A 20,483-nucleotide genomic window follows, 5' to 3' on the forward strand; every position below is an offset into this window, starting at 1 on the left:
AATTCATAGCTTCAGACGAAGTGGACACTGATGAAATGTTAATTGTTATGCTATAAAGACTGATCAGGGTGATTATCAAGTGAGAAAATTTATTTAGGCATTGGGACTTCAGGATGATTTTGGTGTCAAAGTACTGTTGTGATGTGAAAGGGACAAGGCTGCAACAGACAAAGAAGAGCAGAACAAGATGCAGGAAAATGCATCTTCTGCAGAATGCAGAAAAGCAGTGACTAATGAAAGCTTGCAGATGGAGAGACAAGAAGCTTGCTCTTTGGAGAGAAAAGAGGCAAATTGCTAACCTTGTATGCTGGAGGGATCAGCCTTTCACACCTCAGAAATGTAGAATGCCTTCAAGAGATGAAGCAGAAAAAAGGTGCCATCAAACTAAAACTCTTTATTGCCGTAATATTAAAAAAAAAATCCCCAAACCATCTGGAGAATAAAGTAATAAATTATTTTGTATAATTTCCACTTACGGGAAAAATGCAATTTTGTTATAGTCTTTGAAAATAAAATTTGAGCTGACATGTTAATTTATTAAAATACATGAAAAGTATTTATAAAAGCTAGTCCTGTTGCCTATGCTGTAGAGCAGTGTACATGCAAACAATTTCTGAGATCTCTGGAAAGGTAGTTATTGTCTTTCAGTGAATGTAGGTAAGTTTAATGATGCTAACAGTGGAACCAGCTGTTACTCTTCATTTCTCTGAGAACTTTTTTAGCAATAGGGTCAAACTCCCATTGTTTTGATCCATGGAAGAAGTAGAATAATCCTGGAAATGAAAAAGTAAAGCATTATGTTATGGATACAAGAAATAGCTTCATTCTGACAAATCCCTTTTGTACACAAAGGAGAGCATCTTTTCATTTCTGTCTTTTGCAGGATGCAGCAATCATCATCATCATCATCATTTCAGAACTCAAGATCTTTAGAACTAAACTGGTTTTACTTAAAACATAATTTAATTTACCTTTCTGTTGAAAAACAGCATCAACCCTCTGACTAATTCCTGGAAATTCATTGACTGTCAGTCTAGGATAACCCTTCTCCATGGACTGGCTGTTTTCATCAAATCTAAATCATATGAAGGGAGACATGCAATTTTCCAGGGTTTAGACTTCAATTCTGCACAGAGTTAAGCAGCTTTTAAAATATGCCCATCCATCTGCAATTTAATTGGTTTCACTGGGGTTGCAAGAGAAAGTTGTGTTATTTACTTGCAGAAATCGCTGCAGGATGCTGGCCATTGTGTTTTCCATGAGGTTGTTTCTTGTTTGCTGATAAAGGTAAGCACCTCCAAAGGAGCATCCTAAGTGAGAAAAACTGAAGGAAGACCCACATTTTTGACTCCAGGGATGGGATTTCCCTCCTCTGATGATAACAGTGTGACAGACAGGGCATGGAAACTGGACAGATTCATTCCTCCTATAGCACATATTTATAGCATGAATTTTGACTCCTCCTCTCAGACTTTGATAAGATATTGTACATAATCCTCTACTAGCTGAAAGATTTAGATGGAGGCAAGGAAGCTGGCTTATTTCTAATACATCAAGTTCATCCTAACTGAGCCAGGACAATTTTTATAAGATAGGGCTAGATTAAGGGAGTTGAAAGGAGAATGTAAAATGTTCTTCCAGATTTGAGGAACCCTCTCAGGGGAAAAAAAACAAAAAAACCAAAACAAACCAAGCAAACAAAGCCTTTGTTTCACTTCTCCTTGGATACAAGAAATATTTTTCACAGGCATATGAGGCTGAGAGAATGAGTTACTAGGTAAGAAATGTGTGTTGTGGTTTTCTTACATGCTGTTGTCTTGTGACCAAGGCAGTAAAATAACAATGCAAGATATTGTAAATACTCTACCCAAATTAATCAAAACCAAAAAACAGGAAACCACAGGAATCTCAAAATCCAGATGACATTGCATGTATCACTGAGGAACCCCACATTAGTCACAATAAAGTCTGTGTGAACCACTCTTGCCCTGGTTGCCTGGGGAAGACCTTTGCAGCCACTGTCCTTGCACACAGAAGGAATCTGTTAACTTCCCAAAGCTGACTTCTTTCTTCCCCTGCCTGCTTTTTGGGTATCAAGACTCACTCATGCCAGTTTGGGAATAGGCTTTAGAGGGAACCTACAGTTACCTAAAAGGTCTACTTTCTCTTTTATGACATGTTCACTTTAATTTTTATTGAGATTATGTTTGAGTTATTAATAGGAAAAAATTTGTCAATTCTTCTTACCTCCAGTACTTGTCACCTATGAGAAAGTCTGTCTTCCCTGTATTTTTATTATAAACAGCTGCATCAACTTTCTTGACACCTTTAGGGAAGCCCAGTGTGTTGATATTCTTTGGATAACCAAGCAATACCTGATATCCACTGATAACCCAGAATTTGTTGCCTGTTAAGATAAATTAAAATATTTGTCTTTTGCCCACATAATTAAATTAAGAAAAAAAAAATTAGAGAAAATCTCATACTTCACCTTTGAAAAGTAGGATCTGATCTTTTGTGTTCTCATATGCATCTTCAATACCGGGAGGTAGATTTGGCCAGAAGGCAGAAATTAATTCGCGTTCAGCTTCTGAGCTATCGGGATATACCCGCCATAAGTGCCTGATTTAAATATGAAACAGGTTTCTAGTACATAACAAACCACAGAAACTTCTGTATGTGCAAAATAATGTGAGCAATGTTGTGACTTACAAGCTCTTTCTTGTCAGTGGAGCTACCTGGCTTGATGTGTCAGAAAGGAAATAACCCCCTGCACTGGGAAGTGTTTGGTTTTCTTATTCTATCTTCATTCTGGCATTTCATTGATGCTGATTGATAAATGATCAGTTATAAGCAGCTGAATATTTCAAGTTGTCCCTGTACTGTATAGTAAGAGGGTTGTAGCAGTGCAGGTAGAACATACTGTAACCTCTTCAGCAGATGAATTCCCCTGATGATTTTGGGCTTGCAGAGGGGATTGGAGGAGAGATTGGCTCAGCTGTATGGTCAAATGTACTTATTTCCTGGTTTGTTAGTTTCTTAGATTAGTAAAATTAATTAAACAGTTAATTAATTGTTCAAGACCAGGTTGGATGGGATTCTGAGCAACCTGGACTAGTGGGAAATGTCCCTGCTTGGAACTAGATGATCTTCAGGGTACCTTCCAAATCAAACCTTTATTTGATTGTCTGGAAATATTTGCATCATTAAGTCAAGTCAATACTCAGTGTAACTATCTATACGTTAGGGAATAAGGCCTCATGGGGATTAAGGTGTTTTCTGGAAAAAAATGAAGCATGTTTTTTCAGAGGATCCTATAAAAATATGAATATAACTAATATCTGCTAAAACTTTTATTTCCATGAATTGAAATCCATTTGTTTCATTGGTAATCCTGTAAACATGTGAGCCACGAAAGTACTCAGTCTTTGTATAAATCAAGAAAAATTAAACCCCATGACATATCAGCATTTACCTGCCCTTTAGAAAAATGACTTCTTGTCGGAGTGTAGTTACAGCATCGAAAGACATCTGGGAGCCACAGATTTTAGGTGAGGTAGGGGTGGTCAGCCTTTTATCTGGGGCACTTGGTGGGGATCCTGAGGGAGAAATTTTGGAAAGATTACACCAAATTGTAGAAATATTAAGGTTTCCACACCTTGCTTTTTTTTTAACATTATGCAAATATGAAGAAGTTTATGGTGAAACTTTGTGAAAGAGATTATTTCTCCTCTGCTTACCTTTTTTTTTAAAGCTATGGATTTTACTCACCATAAATTGACTGAATGCCATTTATATCATCTGGAGAGAGGGGAAATTCACTGGGGCTGATGTAGGCATAATTGGGGAACATGAGAGCCCTCTGATCACTAGAATGGGAGAGACCCAGGGCATAGCCAAACTCATGAGCAGCAACAAGGAACAAGTTGAACCCTTATGAAAAGGATAGAGAGAAGAGATCAGTCAAATTTTACTCAATAAATGGCTGATACGATCACAGCATCAGGCTATTGCTCAGTAGCAGTTTTATACAATATATTGACATTCACTGGGGAATGCATCTAGGTGAACATATTTTTGTATAGGACAACATTGTGGTCTCCCTCCACTAGAAGGGAGAGACTTTTGACCCTCTTGCTCTCTGTTAGCTACTGAAAGTGTGTGTGTGAGTAGATATCTGGGGGTGAGTGTGGGTGCAGCTTTCTGGAATGTCCTGGCAGGGTTTCCTGGCTGAGGTAGAGCAGATTAGATAGTGAGTCAGATCAAACTAACAGCTCTCCAGGGCAAGGCAGGAGGACACACTCTGTGCTCACTGCAGGTATCAAAGTGTCACTCTGTGTGTCACTCTCCCTCCTACAAACCTGAGAAAGAAAGGTGAGAGCATGAGTAGACAAGGAAAAATAAAACGTTAGCAGAACGCTTTACCTTTTTACCATTGGGACTTTAAAGCATATGGTTTCTTTAGAGATTTATGAAGCAAAATAAAATTTTAAAATATTATGCTTCTGCGTGCTTACTGCCAGTGACATATGTTAGCAAAACAAAGAAATAAAAATGGAATTTCCTTCAACATGCATCCCTCCAAGTAACGTGCCTTTCTGAATTAGGGAAGAATGATCATCTGCCCTGCAGACTAAGATCCAGAAATGTCAACAGATTTAATGAAGATCACAAGTCTGTGGCAGAGGAGAGGACTGGTCATCTATTGCCCAAGAAAGGCTGGCTGAAGCCAATACATTCATTTCTCAAAAAACACAAACAAAATAAAGCCTCATTTTTTCCACACATATTTCCAGTCAGTCCTCCCCTCTCACGAGTCTTCCGAGTGCTCCAAGTTCTGCAATGTCTGGCTGCTGTAGCTGCGCTGCTGAGGAACAGCAGAAAAATTGTGGTTGACCCATTCAGTCCCAGTATGGGGAAAACATCACATTTAATCATGTGACAAGTCCAGTACTCACCCCTCTCTTTTTTTCCCACCACAATAAATCCACAGTGTCCTCCTTGTGCAGCAGTTTTACAGCACTTTTTCTGTTCATTAGCTCCTTGCTCTTCCTGACCTCAGTCCTCTTTTTGCAGCTTTCCATCTCAAAAAGTGTGTGAGAAAGGGGTCTAAAGTAGCAGAGGGTAATGTGCCTGTGTGCTGATGGACCTGTCAGAGGCAGTATGTGCTGTACGGCCAGCCTGGAGGCTGAGCAGAGCAGACATTCCAGGCAGATTGAGGCTGGGCACTCAGTGTTCCCTTCTCTGCTGCCTGTTGTTGAACCTACTCAGGAGTTTTTCGTGAAGATTCTTCATTATCCCTGGTGTCTGTGTTGATTTTTAGGTGGTGGGGATGTCCTCTGAGGGCTGCTGCAAAGCACAGGCCATGGTAGTGTGCATCAGAGGTAGGAAGAGAAAGCTTTTATCAAGGCTTGTGAAACTCCGGGCCATCACCAGCCCCCGGGTAAGAGTGGCTGTGTCTTTGGCATTCCTACCTGAAAAGGATTGTCCTGTTGGTATTTTTATCAGGGCTAATTAAGGACTAGAGTAGATCAAGGTGTTTATGTCTATGTCACTGAAAGTATCCCTGTTGGAGGGCAGCCTGCAATATCCTCAAACTGCTTTTTTAGTTAATGCAGTGTTTCATCTTATTCTCTTCCTTCACTTAAATAAAATCAGAATGAAACTTATTCATCTGCATAACACTTTATAAACCTTTTTTGAACCTACCAAATAGCCTGTGGTCCAGTCTTCATCCTCATCAAAGTGCACATCACCGCCTAAACCATTGCCAGGTGGAAAGGCATGAGCAAGAACTCCAAGGGGGCCATCAAAATAGCGAGGGCAATGTCCATGAACTAAATAATATGAATTGATACAACACTGAGCTTTGGTTATTATTATTGAAAATGTATTAATTAAAAAAAAATTTTTAAAAGTTAATTTTATCATTGTGTGCAGTATTCATTTTACCTTTGGTCCCAAAAGCAGTCATTATATCTGCTATTCCCTTATGAATGTGAGTGAAAATCAGTGGCGTGACAGCACTCCACACTTTAAACGCCTTCTCAACCGCTTTATCCACATCCTCCTTGCTCATATCTGGTGTGTAGTTCACAATTCTACAGTTATGAGAATTCAAGCATAATATTTAGTATTTGCAGAAAAAAGAAAATCATAATATGGTTAAGAAGATTAACAGAAAATATAAGAAACAGTACAACCTATAAACAAATAGGTCCCAAGATTCATCTTGGGCTGGGTGAATTTGATATGTGAAAACTGAGTGTGTTTGAGTATGTGATAACTGTCCAATATGTCTTTTTAATAATAATAGTCGTGTACACATTATCAGTTTTTTCTTAAAATGGGCCTTAGCCAGGAGGTTGCCACTTGAGCATGAGGAAAGTTACCTCCTCAGGTTTCTGTGACTACTGCACTGTCGTCTCAGCAAATTTTAAAGATAATGAGGTTTGCACAGGGTGAAGTTGACATTTCTGTTTGGCTTACAGAATATTTGTCAGGAGTGATACATGACAGGCAAAATACTATGGCTGAACCAGTAAATGCAAAATACCCAGCTTGATTTTCAGAAATTCCCCTTAGGAGCATGCATAACTAACAGCTGTGGAGAGAGAAACATTTTTGTATTCCCAACAGAAAACAATTGCTGTAGAAGTTATATTTAAATACAACAAATTCAGATACCCACAAACCTAAAATTTAAACTCAAAATGTAATTACCTGTATGTCAGTTTGTTTTTTTTCCATCTGGGCAGAGTGAAGCCATAGAGACCCACATCAGGAACTCCACATCTGGGTTTCTTCACCATTTCCAATGTCTCATTATCCAGTTTTCCAGTCACTTTCAAACCAAAAAATTGTTGCATTTTCTGGAGTTTTTCAGCTGCGGATTCAGCATTTATTTTCCATCCAAGTTGATTTGGATCTGGCTCAACAGCATAGAATTTATTCAAGTAGTTCTAGTAAAAAAAAAAAAAAAAGTGACATGTTTCACATTTCGATCTGTTTCTTGAACAGATAAATACCTTAGGACTGTTGTTGTTTGTGTAGGTTGCTGGCAAAACCTTCCTGTGCTTTTGGAGCACAACAGATGTTTTCATGGGGATCATAGCTAAACAGAAACAGACAACATTGTCCTGACTCTTATTAACTTGACATTTCCAGTTTGTACAGATTTAACCTACTTTAATAAAGTTCAAGCAACAGAGTTCTATGCAATAGCATTGTTTCAGAAATGCAGCAAGCTGCTGTGCAACTGGAACACACAGAATAGGTCTAAAAATAGAGGGCTCAATAGATCCCAGATATGGACAATGCAGTTACCTGTACAAGCTTTGCATCTTCTTCATTGTCTTTGTCTGGGTGGAAGAGAAGAGCGCTAGAAACAGCTGTGCATGTCACAAGCCAAAGTGAAAGAGCCTTCATTTCTACTCTCATCCCTGTCCTGGTAAGAGAGCTGTCTGCTTTCTGCTCCATGTGCCTCCTTTCTCACATCCCAGCTCGTATGGTTATGGGGTGCTTTGGAGAATCAGCTGTAGACTGACTCAGAGCTTATCATGCTCTGATTTCCTCCACACAAGTTATAACACTGTGCAGACTAACACAATAAAACTTAATTGAACCCATCCGACTTCACAGTCATCTGAAGTCAGCTGGGATTTGAATCTGTCTAAGAAGCTTGGCTGCCCTTTCAAAACTGGCACTCAATTTCAGTTGTTTTACACCGACTTTGACAAACCTGAGCAATTTCATGCCAGATTAAGTGGTGGACAAATGCAAAACCTTGTAAGTTGTCCCAACACACCTGTGTGAAGTGGGACCACCAAATGTCAGAGTACTCTACATTCTCCACCTAGAAAATGGGAATTGTGTGTAAGGTATGAATCCCATAAAAAAGAAAACAAAAGAGACTGGGAGAAATGACTGTAAGCAGAATATTTTCTTTTCAAATTGATTTATGATGAAAATGCCAATTCCTTACCCACCTCTTTCTGGCAATTTTTTAAGCAGTGTGTTTCTTTTAAATCATTCTGGTGGAATCCAAGATATACGTAAATGAGATTGATTTTACCTTATAAATTGAGCCTAAAGAATGTGAATAATCTTATATTTCTGTCTGCATCTATCTATCTATCTATCTATCTATCTATCTATCTATCTATCTATCTATCTGCCATTTCATCACTAAAGGGTTTTTCCAGTTTAACCACATTAGCCGCAGGGCATATGATTATTTCCTGTCTTAAGTAATTCAGAATAAGGGAAGTTTCAAGAGTCACACAAGCTGTGACAAATTATGGGATTTCACCATCTTCCAGCCAAGCACCTTCCTCTTCCACTGGCAGCAAAGGGAGATGAAGGTGTTTGGCACCTCAGAGGAGCTCTCACAGCACATACTCAACTTTTACAAAACTGTTGAAAGAAATGCTTTCACGGTGGACCGTGGCTTTTTTCAGGAAATCCATGCTTCTGGTTTTTGGCTTTTTTGCTGTCCCTTCCAGCCAATTTTTCTCCAGCTGGAGGCATTAATAGTGAACTTTTTCATCGTGATATCCTCGTTGTTAAGCTTGTTGTTAAAGGCGTTTCTCAGATACTTAAAAAAAAACCCAACAAACCCTTCTCTTGATTATTATCATTGCATTGTATGGGTCCCATTCAGCTCTGTATGTATTTGACCATATTTATTAGATTTTTGTTGATATAAGGCACATTTAGACAGCTACCTAACAGACATCCATGCTGTGAACAATTAGGAATGTTGAGTCCCTAGTCCCTGCTGGTATAGTGTTACGGTCATGACCATGCTGCAGCACTGTTTCTGTTTCCTGGGATGCTCTGTGTAACATCATCAGTACTAGTGATGTGATAGGCAGTCAACTTTCTAGGTTAAAACAGGGTCACATTGCTGCTGTCTTGTAAGAGGAGAAAAAAAGTCATGGGGTAGTCAGTACAACATCCACCAACCCTAATAAATGTCAAAGATAAGCATTAGGAAACCGTAACCAGAAGCTGCTTGTACAGCTTCTTCTTTTCCCAGACCCCAAGGCCAGCTATAGATGTGCTTGTGAAACATCACTCGTGAACCTCTTCCGGTCTCTCTGCCTTGGGCAGTGGGAACTGGCTGCTGAGTTGTGTAGATGGCCATATTGCAAAACTCTGGTAGTGTTTTCTGGGATGTAGATCTCCATCATTCGTCACTCAAATGTGTTCTGAGCAAACACTAATGTTTGCTGAAACTAGAAATGTAGTCTAAATTAGAGGTTTCAACTTCTCTACATTGAATGAAGACAATGTAGAGGCCACATGACCTAATTTTAGGTTAGTTGGTTGAATCACTCTCCAGAGATAAGTATTTCTCTGTTTCTGTAGAAGAAAGCTTAATTAATAAGTGCTTAAAGTTGGATGTAGCTGATATTAACCTAGCTGCTCTTATTGTCTCTATCCTTCACTGCTACATGGCAGACAGCTGTAGGAATCTGACAGCCAGCCACAGTGGGAAGCAAGAAAAACACTTATCCCAGTTCATATAAAATCTGCCCATAGTTCTTGATTTTTCTATAAAATTAAATTCATGTCAGCTCAAACATGTTTTCCAAAAATGTATTCTAGTGCCGTGGGAAAATATGTTTGGTGCAAAAGCCCTGAACAGCATCTGTCTTTTGTGACATTTGCATGAACATAATCAGACTGTAACACCATGGTCATTCCCTCTAGCTTTGAAACCTTTGAGACAAACAAATATATCCATTTAAAAACATAAGACAGATCTCTAAAAAGAAAGCCACACTGGTGGCTGTGATCCAGAACCTAGAGGGGACCTGTGGCTTCTAGACAGGTAGTTGGAAGCCAGCTGGAAACCTTTAGGCACCTTAATGGCACTAGAGAACTGTCCAGGGAGAAAAGTTGTGCCACTACTCTACAGCTCAATCCTTCCACAGAGCCAATAAAATTGAATTGTTACTCAGCCTGAGTGAAAAACATGGGGCAAAGGCAATTGGTCTATGTGCTCTCTTTGACTCTTGATGGACTTTAAACAGACGGCAGCGTGTGAGGGCAGGACTCAACCATGCCAACACAGGTCCCTAGGGACAGTATAACTTCTGTGGGCCTTTGGGAAGTGATGGGCTCCCAGGAGTCCTGTTTCACACCTGCATGGGTTACTAGGAGACCTTACAGAACCGCAAATGCACTAAACACATTTAGGGAACTGAATTCCTGGCTGGGCAAATCTGTCTTGCTGATGATATGGGCAACAATTACACACCACACCTGCACACCCTGGAGAGGTGTACAGTACTTGAGCATAGTACAGTAATTAGCAAATAGAGGTAAAATTATTAAAAGGGAAAAAGAAAATAACAGGCAATTTTATGACAAAACTCTCCAATTCCTAATTCTGAAAAGCCTGCTTTGTGCCTGAAGGAAGACAAGAGCAGCTGGCACCAGACATGCTCTCCTCTTCATGGTGTGGCTGGGATGGAGCAATCGCTGCGCTCCCACAGGCAGAGGAAATGTGCTCTACATAAGCACGGGGCAGATTTCTCACAAAGGCATCACTTCATGTGGAGCTCTCGTCTTCCGGATCACGGGAAATTCACAAAGTGAATTTCAAAACTGTGTCTGGCAACTAAAATTTGGACAGGATGCAAGAAGGCACGGACTAAAAATATTGCATTAGAAACTTCATCCTATTTTTAACTTCATCTTCCATGATCTGTAAATTTCCCTTTATCTCTCTTTCCTCCTCTAAAACATAATCACCTCCTTACCCCTCATCTCCCATTTAACATTTTCACTGCCCCATGAAGGCTCACCACTCTGCTTCTAGAGAGGGACTAGCATTCTGCTGTAAATCTGAGAAAGTCTTTTGACATCACCTTGAGATCCTGTGCTTTTTCTTCATATTTCTAGAGAATATATGCCCCCTGTTTTTATTTTTTAATATAATTTTTTCTAGTAAGAAATATTATATTTGCTTGTAAATCTTGTCTTATATTTGTAGATCATTTCTGCTAAAAAAGCAGAACACAACACAAACACATTAGATTTATATACTCCTAAAACACTATTTGGTTTAATTGTTATTCAGTAGCACTGGTTTACTGAAAAAAATATGATTCAATAGCATTGCTGGTGAGGTTTGATATTAAATAACTAGTACCTATAACACCTTGTGAGAACTGGATTCACATAAATTAACTTCTTAATTAAAGCTTTTGATTTGCTGCAATTTATTTTTATTCTTTTGTAATATTTTCTTAGGTTTTACAAAGTATATGATCAAATTAATTTTCAATTATACAATTTCTCATCTTTGAATAGTATTGAGACTGAACTATACTGAATTTAACAAAAATAAGAACCACCAACTCTGTTCTTTATTTATGAAGGATAAAATTTAATAGCATTCTAATACAGACAGATAAGTACCAAAAAAAAGAGAAACGGATATGTTTTTATGAGACTACACAGTATTTCCTCAAAATATAGTAATTTTTATTACCCTAAACTTAAACCTTCCTTTGAAGCCTGTTGAATTATACAGATATAAAATATAATAAATTTTGTTCTGTTCATATGGCTTCTAATGATATCAGCTGAGCTATAAAGACTGAAGAGAATGTGAATAACCCTTCAAACACCATTTAAATTGAGGCCTTTGCAGAAAATGTGATTAAGCTGGAAATCAAGCTGTCCTTTTTATGAATCTTTGTATCAGAGGTATTTTTGGCCAAAATTTTAATCTTTCAAGCAAAATTCTTGATTTTCTAACCCACTGGAATTAGGTGAGATTTAGTAACTACTGGAGTAGTAAGAGAGTAAAAAGAACCTTGATTAAAGAAGTTTATTTGCTTATTATATGTTGTGGCTACCACTGAGAGCAAGCGACTTGTTTCTTATCCCAGGTGTTCTTTCTAATCTATATTTCTGCATTTTTGGACTTGAAACATGTTCCAAAATCCAAAAACATGAGAATATTCCTTCTCCCCTGCCCCCCCTGCCCTCTTCCCACAGTTGTAAAGATGTACACCCTGGAGAGTAGTCTAAGAGGGGAAGTAGAGGAAAGTGGAACAGAAAGTGGAAGTAGATCTGTACGCTGATGATAATGAGCCCCAACTAATTAACCACCAGATTTTCACCACGGTTTGTGAGGAGTGGGTGGTTCAGAGACAAGTGTGTCCTCCTTTCTCTGTCTTTGTGAAAAAACCTGACATTTACTGCCAGAATGCATTTTTTAGTGTTTGAAAGCTAGACTTGGGTCTTGAGCGTCAGGGCAAAAACGACATCAGGAACAAAATTATATGAGAAACATAATTTATTAGGAAACTTGACCGTAACAGGAGAAGTTGTGATAAATTATATAAATCTATTTGGCTTAAAATAAATAAATATTAAGACTGTACTGCAGTAGAACTTGAACAGAAATCCATTCTGACCTGAGAATCATGAAATGCTGAAAAATGCAGCTGATAAAAACATACAATGTGCACATGGAAAAGCATTGCAATTAACAATTAAACCAGCTGGTGCTCTTCATTTTTCGAACAACCCGTTTGGCACGAGGATCAAACTGGAACTGAGTTGTCCCATGGAAGAAATACACATAGCCTAGAAATAAAATTTAATCCAATTATATTTCATTTGAAAAAAAAATCCCCATTATAGACGGTCTATGTATAACAGATATTTTTAATTTACTTTTTATTAAGGTTATAACAGCTATTTGAAAAGAATTATCCTATCTGTAGAAGCCCAAATATTCACATAAACACAGGTTAAAGGTAAGTTTCACTCACCATCTTTCTGGAAAGCAGCATCAACCCTGCCAATGTTTCCAAAGTCAGAGACTATTTTCCTGGGATACCCATGATCCATGGATTTTTTCTTTTCATCGTATCTTAAAAGAAGAAATGTCATTACAATTTATGAGGAAGCAGACATGATTTTGAAAGTCAAAAGCAAATTCTTGCAGTCAACTCTACTGTTACTAAGAAGTCTCATAGAGATTAACTTAAGTAACTTTTGATTCTCCTTATTAAGTTTCTCTTAGAGATTTCTCTGAGATTTGAAAATCCTACTTATGGATTTGTCATAATGTTCCCAGGGACCTTGGAAACAGAGCTCAGAAATTTATTTCTGTATTTCTGGACTAGCAGAGCCTTGGCATAAAATGAATTTATATTTCAAGGCATTGAATATCCAGTTCAAACATAAAAACAAAACATAACACTTCAGAGAATACAGTGGCACAGTCATGAACCATAGTTGAATTAGAGTCAGTGATGGACTTAAACAAAATTTCTCTCTGAAATTTGTCATGAGCGTCAATTAGAAACACAAGCAACTTTAAAATTGGAGAATACTTATAATTACTTCATAGAGGAATTAAATTACAGCACTTTGCACTGATGATTAATTTTGTTTGAAAAGTGAATTAAAAGTGGACCCTATCACAGCATAGCACAAAAAAGGAGCCATGATGTGGAGCAAAAGAGAGCAATCTACTCGAAATTGACTCTTTTTTTATTGGGTAGCTTTTCATTCAGGTGAAAGAATTTTTAATCCTGCTACGGGAATCTAATATTTGGCGAAAAAAAATCCTGATGAAAAGGTGACAATTTCTAGGAAATGCCTATTTTCAAAAAAAAATTTCAAAGAAACACATTTAAATTTCTGGATTATGCCTGGTTTAAACATCGATCCACTCAAACTATATAGTAACATATCAGTCCCCAGGGAAATGAAAACATGTCTTCTGGTAAATGAACATTGAATCTTACCTCCAGTATCTGTCAGCTACAAAGAAGTATGTTTTCCCTGTGGCTTCATCATTGTAAGCTGCATTAACTCTTTTGACAGTCTTTGGGAGCCCTAAGCGATAGATTGGTTTGGGATAGCCAGGTAGAACATCATATCCACTGATGACCCAGTATTTATCCTCTGAAAAATAAGAGCAAGATTCATTTGGTTTTGGTTATTTATAAAAGCATTTACCTGTGTTTTAGATGTCTGGAAGACAATGTGTCTAGATGTCATATTATTCCCTTCAGTTTACTACTTTAGAAAATGTTTCTAATTCTTACACTGGAACTACATAATGAAGACAGTAAAAATGGCTTTTCTTTTTATGAATAAAACATTGGAATCACGAGGTATGTTGGATAGAGCTTTTCCCAGAATTTGAAAAAAATAATAGAAGGTATTTTTTGAGATAACAGCTTGGGGAGGGCTGGAGGTTGATGAGTTAAACCATTGACCTTGGGTTGGGATATTGCATTTGGTAAATTCCTGTAATATGCTATTTGATTATAGAGCCATATAGTGTTTTGAAAACTAGGCAATGTGCATCAAATTAAACTATTAAGGAAAGCACATGTCTAATCAAAATGCTTTGGTAATTTTAGATGCAATGAACATATGGTAATAGGTAATGGATATGGTAATAGGTCATGTACTATAGCAATTGTGTAATGAATTTATCTGAAGGTATTTAAAGGGTATTTGAGGCCTTGGAAAAGAAAGACTGTTAGTTCAGTGAACAATTTTCCTTTCACAGTAAAATTTTCAACCAACTTTTTTTTTTCATTTTTTTTTCCAAAATACAACAAATGCTAATAAACATATCAGTAACTGTAACATAAAAATGTCTGTATTTGTCAAATGAGTTCAGTAAAAATCCTTCTGCACAAAATGAAGTGCTGTTGCCTGAAGAGAACTAGACTTGAAGAAGGGTAGCTCTTTTCATAACTTGTTTTTTCAGGGAATTAACTATAACAGAGGGGAAATTTTTCTAGATTATGACCTCTGGAGATCTGTTACAGCAACATGACCTGCTGGTAATTATTTTCAGAATTGTAAGATTATCTGATCAACTTCCTTAACTTCCTTAAAAATACTTTAACTTCTGTAACTGCATAGTTTATAAGAAGCAGGAAGTAACAGGTCAGAAAATGTGGAGACCTGTCGCCCTGATTTTGTAAGACTTTGTTAAGCCTTCTGATGTTTACATTCTTTCAACAAACTTTCTCACACACAGTTCTGTAAATAACCTAAGTTTTGCATTCTTTCATGGAGGTGGAGAGAATTGATGAACTTTTGATCTGTCCAGTGGCATTGGAGAGGTGGCACTGTCACCCTCCAATCCACTGTCACCTTTGAAAAACTATAAATGTCGGAGTCAGAAAATAAAGTTCTTCTGCTTCTTTTTTGTTCCCCTCGAGAGCAGCAGTGTCTGTGTCATCATTTCATGTCTTATCACAACAGAGACCTTCAGATTAAATTACCTTTAAAAATTGTAATTTCATCTGTCTCAACGTTTTCATAAGCAGCTTGAATTCCTGATGGTAACCTTGGCCAGAACAGTGAGATAAAATTGAGCTCTATCTCTGTCCTTTCGGGATGCTTGCGCAGCATGTATCTGTTTTAAACAAAATTTAAGTCATAAAACAATTCCAATCCTTTCAAAACATTCAAGATAATTATTACAGCTCCTGAAGTACAACAGAGAGATGTGAATACCCCTTTCCACTGAGTGTAAAAGAAATCTAGAGCAAGGACATTGGTAATTTTAGCACCTCAGTTATGTGCTAAAAATTCAGCAAATTGAATATAAAACCTTCTACTTCTCTTTAGGGCAATAAGGCTCAGACATCCTTCTTCCTGGCAGTGTTTTCACCTCTGTCCCTGCTCCTGTACTAAGGATGAGTGTGGGACCCATGGACACGCTGCTATCAGATACATGAGCGCTCTTGCTTTGCTGTTTATTTGAATCAGTTTCAGAGGTAAGTGTGTCACAGAGGTGGGCACAGTGATAGAAGAGTTGGTAAACAACCTACAAGCTCCTGTCACCTTCCCTGCTCTTGTCAAATAGGGCTCTTCAGATTAATGATCTGAGAAGGATCATCTAGTGCTTCTCTTTGTATTACATTCCAAAAGGACAGTTTTCCCTCATGGATTTTTTTAGGCTGCTGAATGTTTAAAAGAAATAATGTATGTGCTTATTGTTGTTACCTGCCCTTGAAGAAGAATATTTCTCCACGCAGGGTAGTAATAGAATCAAATGTCAAATTTGGGTCACAAGCTTCTGGAGTTACGGGTCCTGTTGGCTGCACAGCAGCATTAGACCGTCCTGTAGGATGAGCATTTATCATTCAGTGTGGAGAAATATAAGGAGAATGTTCAGAAGGTCTCTGAGGACCCAGAAAATATGTTTTATACAGAAATGGAAAGGATATAATTTCAAAGTAAGAGTCTGTCATTAAATGCAGAATTCCAATGTTGATAAAACCAGTTGTGTTCATCTTTTCAAAATGAGATTTTTGCAGAAGTGGACTTCAGCTGAAGTTAACTTCCAGGAATTTTCTCCCTTTTGTTATCCATTTTTCAGAAACTGATAAATTTCTCATTTTGGTCGAGTGTTAAATACTTTCATTTTACCATCTACCAGCCTCCCAAGTAGAAATATTAAATAAATATACTATTTCTTACCATAGATGGCCTGAATTCCATCAATGTCATCCTGAGGAAGATGGAATTCACTGGGGTCAGTGTAGGAGTAAGTTGGATACATCAGTGCTCCAGGATCATTTGAATGAGACAGACCCAGTGAATGGCCAAGCTCATGGGCAAGAACAATGAACAAATTGTAGCCTGTAGGATGAAAACCATATGAAACAGCATAAAATCTGTTTCAATACTCAGCACAACTGACTAAACAGAAAACTAGTATACACTAGAGGTACAAGAGAGTAATTGTTGAGTAAGAGTAAGTAATTCTATGATCATAAAAACACAAAAACATTGTTACAGAAGACCTGTATGAGTATGTAAAGAATGTCTGGCCTTAACTGTGTTCTCATTGTCATTTTTCTCGTGTCCTTTTTGTCTTAAACATGAATTGTTTCCCCTGCTATCCCATAAACTGCTCACATCAAGGATCATGCCCATGATGAGGGATTGTTGGCAGTGATCCAACAGGAAAAAAGACTTAAAAACAAACAAAACAATGAGATTACAGTTTCAGTGATAAAACACGGGGAACACCCTAGTTAGCACTAAACTTTGAAGCGTTAGGTTAAGAAAAAGAAAGAATTTGCCTTCAGAAGTCTACCAACTGATTTCCTTGTATCCAAGTTTTAGCATTCCTCTGAATGAAAATGTATTTTAAAGTGCTGATCTTAAAATCATTATAAAACATTATGACGTAAATATTTATATGACATTGTAAATGTCACTATGATCTAAAAAAATCTATTTTCTGCAAGTTCATGCCTAAAAGTGGCAGTAAAATACAACAACAAAGAAAGGGCAAGCAATTATAAATTAAAAGCTCTGTCCCTTTTGCTCATTTTTCTGTCTGTAGCCAGGCTTATTCAATAGTAAACATCATGTGAGGTAAGACCATATGAGGTTAAAACTATATAGATTCAGCTACAAAACTTACCTCTTCCATCTTTTGTCCAAGTTTCCTCTTCATCCATATGCACATCTCCACCAATACCTTCACCAGGCTGGAATGCATGAGCCAGCTGTCCATTGGGACCATCAAAAGGAGAATTGTCACGGTGGTCTAAAATAAAGAGGTAAAAAATTAGTTAAAATCCTAAATTACTTCTGTAACTTCAGATGGGTATTTAATATGCTGCATTATCGTTGTTACCTCTATAAGCAAAAGAGATCATTATGTCTGCTACTTTGTCCTCAACCTTTTGGAATGTCAATGGTGTCACGTTGCTCCAGACACTGAGAGCTTTTCTGATTGCTTCATCTACATCAGCTCGTGGCATCTTTGGGGTATAATTCAAAATCCTTCAAAGAAAACCCAACACATAATACATTGCTTAGAAAATATTTGAAATTTCAGCATTTTAGCTGAAATATAATTACTTGTGAAAAAATAAAAAAATCTTAGACGTATCTTTCATGAATGAAAGTTAATAAAGGCTTTGTTTTAGATACTGCCTTCTAAAGTATCTGTTTTCTTCCAGAAATCACTAAATCACTCCATATGTCCATATATCAAATAATACAATTCATTCAGACCCCTCCACCCCAAAGTCGATGTGCTAGATTTATAGCTTTTTGAACCAGATTAGGAAAGATTACCTGTATGTCAGATTATTTCTTTTCCATTTGGGATTCCCTGGTGTGAACGCATATCGCAGCACATCAGGTACACCACATCTGGGTTTTTTCATCACCTCCAATGTGTCAAGATCAGGTTTTCCAGTCACTTCCAGTCCAAAGAATGACTGCATTTCCTTGAGCTTTGCAGCAAAGGGGTTTTCACCACCCCTTCTTAAATGGGTATGGTGATCCTTTTGAAGGTCATAGAAATTCTGTAGATAACTCTGAATCAGAGTTTAAAAAAAAAAAAGGCATTGTGACTTATCAGTACTGTCTTTGGTCATACTGTCTTTGGTCACACTTAAAATTTACTAAGTAACTTAAAATATTCTCATATTGACATGCCCTGTGTTTACCAGGACCAACAACAATCTCTTTTCTCCAGTACAGTTTTCCTATGGTTTTCTGAATTTGTTGTTTCACTGATGAAATATAGCAAGAAATGTGTTGAAAAATCTAATATTTACTATTAATAACTAATTCTACATTATTTACTGTGATCAATTACTCTAACAACAAAGCTTACAAGGAAGCTTATAACCGGTCTCCTGAAGGGAAATTGAGGCTCTCAGTGAGACTCCACACAGCTGGGACTCCCACCGAAGCAGCTGACTACTGCTAGAGAGTCAGACTTGGTGAATCATGCCTTTTATTTTTAGCTACAAATAAATTCTATGATACTAGAAACTCAGGTCTTCCTACTGAATTTCAAGAATTTTGTCTGAACAAATTATGTTGTGTCTGCGTGAGTTCCCTTTTTCCAAAATACTCTGCAAGAGATCTCTTCAGCCAAAACATGGAAAAACATATCTGCTTCAAGCAAATTTCCTTCCTTATATTATTAAGACCAGTCATATCACAAGTTTCAAAGCACATTCTGAAATATAAATTGCTGCTGAATTTGACTGTTCCTGCTAGAACTCACGTCTCAGTAGTTTTGTTATTACTTTGCTGGCAACACCAAAAATGAAGTATACAATATTGAGATGACTTCTGGGCAAATAAGTTCCACATAATTTTCACACATTTTCTAGGCTTATAGGATAAACTTTCTCTAAAAGCCTCATGCAAAATGGCACATCTTTAGTTTCCACCCATATTCTGTGAATTGCAGTTATAGTTATCTATCAGAATACCTTATGTTTCCCTTAGATATGCACTGAAAAAATACTTACCTCTACAAGCTGTAAGGTTTTTCCTTCATCTTCTGCTTCTGGAGCCACAGGAAATGCAGAGGAGATGGCCACATACAGTGACAGGAGAATTGCAAAGGTCTTCATCCTCGTGTAAGGCTGTCTGCCTCAGTTTCACTTGAGCTAAAGAGCACACTTCTCAGCTGTGTTTATATAGCTGATAGTAAATCAGTGACAGCCTGACTCATGCTGTATAATATCCTCTGATTAGTAAAAATGATGCATAGCAGTTTCATCATCAGGTAGTGACACAAGGTGTTTAACTAATATTACTATACTTATTTTGCCCAAGTCTTCTGGTTTGTGTAATTTTATAGCATATTTAACAAATAAGGAAATGTTTTTCAGGAAAAATGTTGAGCTCCATTTCATGAATTTAAACTATTTATGGCACAAGGTTTGACAAACTGGAGAAATAATGAGAAATAAGATTTAAGAACAATGTGATAAATTGTACGATAATCAAATTATGCTACATATGCTACACATGATTGAATCTAGACTATATAATAATATGTAGCAGTATGTAATATCAATATAAAAATGACAGCACAAAGAACCAATCTTTTTTATGGAATAACTAGCAGCATAACTCCAGGAGGACTGTCATCTAACAGTTATCTAAGAGTTCTATCTAAAACAACCTTATGACAGCAGAAGTGAGTGCTAAAATGATTCAACATTTCTTTACTGATAATAACAATTTTGGTCACACTACTGGAATGTGTAATGTGGGTTCCCATTTGTATGGTAAGTAACATTTCTACTCTTGCCAGCATGGATAAGGTTTGTGCTGCAATGGTGTGTTTCAATTCAGGCAGAGTGACATAATGAGAGGAAAAGACACCATGACAGATAACAGGAATTTTCATCAGTGTGGAAAAAGAAGGTTAAAGTAACCATTTTTATCCTGTGATCACCGTTTCATGGAAGGAAGAGTGAGATGAGCCATGATAAAAGCTGGTAAATAAAAGGAAGTATTTTAAAAAAATATAGCAGCCTTCAGTCTCCAAGACCCTAGTGTGGTCTTAAACAGCAGTGATTAAGTTTAGACATGGGGTTTGGGATTCATCTGCCTGGACATTAGTGTTATTTGAAATTGTCTAGGGAATCACAAATGATCTGCATTTGCCCTGGAAGGATGCAGGTCTCCATACCTCC

General features: G+C 37.4%; 2 protein-coding genes across 2 annotated transcripts; both read right to left on the reverse strand.

The window, feature by feature from the left end:
* Window positions 1-619: 619 nt before the first annotated feature.
* On the reverse strand, window positions 620-7,428 carry LOC121342526 (matrix metalloproteinase-27-like). Its single transcript, XM_041417042.1, has 10 exons — window positions 7,327-7,428; window positions 6,724-6,962; window positions 5,953-6,101; window positions 5,706-5,837; window positions 3,772-3,933; window positions 3,476-3,599; window positions 2,492-2,622; window positions 2,248-2,407; window positions 972-1,075; window positions 620-773 (listed from the first exon to the last, which is right to left on the reverse strand). Exons 1-10 carry the CDS (start codon window positions 7,426-7,428, stop codon window positions 673-675), a joined length of 1,404 nt encoding a protein of 467 aa, XP_041272976.1. The 3' UTR covers window positions 620-672.
* Window positions 7,429-12,349: 4,921 nt separating this feature from the next.
* Window positions 12,350-19,421, reverse strand: LOC121342523 (interstitial collagenase-like). Its single transcript, XM_041417037.1, has 10 exons — window positions 19,305-19,421; window positions 18,109-18,353; window positions 17,663-17,811; window positions 17,447-17,572; window positions 16,492-16,653; window positions 16,015-16,132; window positions 15,288-15,421; window positions 13,785-13,944; window positions 12,801-12,901; window positions 12,350-12,612 (listed from the first exon to the last, which is right to left on the reverse strand). The coding sequence occupies exons 1-10, from the start codon at window positions 19,407-19,409 to the stop codon at window positions 12,512-12,514; spliced, it is 1,401 nt and encodes a 466-aa protein (XP_041272971.1). The 5' UTR covers window positions 19,410-19,421; the 3' UTR covers window positions 12,350-12,511.
* Between the last annotated feature and the right edge of the window lie 1,062 nt (window positions 19,422-20,483).

This window comes from Onychostruthus taczanowskii, unplaced genomic scaffold (genome assembly GCF_017590055.1).
Source record: "Onychostruthus taczanowskii isolate IOZ18803 unplaced genomic scaffold, ASM1759005v1 scaffold54, whole genome shotgun sequence".
NCBI classification, from domain to species: domain Eukaryota; kingdom Metazoa; phylum Chordata; class Aves; order Passeriformes; family Passeridae; genus Onychostruthus; species Onychostruthus taczanowskii.

Bases quoted from the DNA above. Each gene is read 5' to 3' on its own strand.
- LOC121342526 (XM_041417042.1), bottom strand. From the start codon at position 7,428: ATGAAGGCTCTTTCACTTTGGCTTGTGACATGCACAGCTGTTTCTAGC. The intron at 2,623-3,475 runs GTAAATGCTGAT...TATTTAAATCAG, and splicing joins GTCATTTTTCTAAAGGGCAG to GCACTTATGGCGGGTATATC. The intron at 1,076-2,247 runs GTAAGAAGAATT...CATATGATTTAG, and splicing joins ATAGGTGACAAGTACTGGAG to ATTTGATGAAAACAGCCAGT.
- LOC121342523 (XM_041417037.1), bottom strand. From the start codon at position 19,409: ATGAAGACCTTTGCAATTCTCCTGTCACTGTATGTGGCCATCTCCTCT. The intron at 17,812-18,108 runs GTAATCTTTCCT...TTTTCTTTGAAG, and splicing joins AGAAATAATCTGACATACAG to GATTTTGAATTATACCCCAA. The intron at 16,133-16,491 runs GTAAGAAATAGT...CTCATCCTACAG, and splicing joins TGGAATTCAGGCCATCTATG to GACGGTCTAATGCTGCTGTG.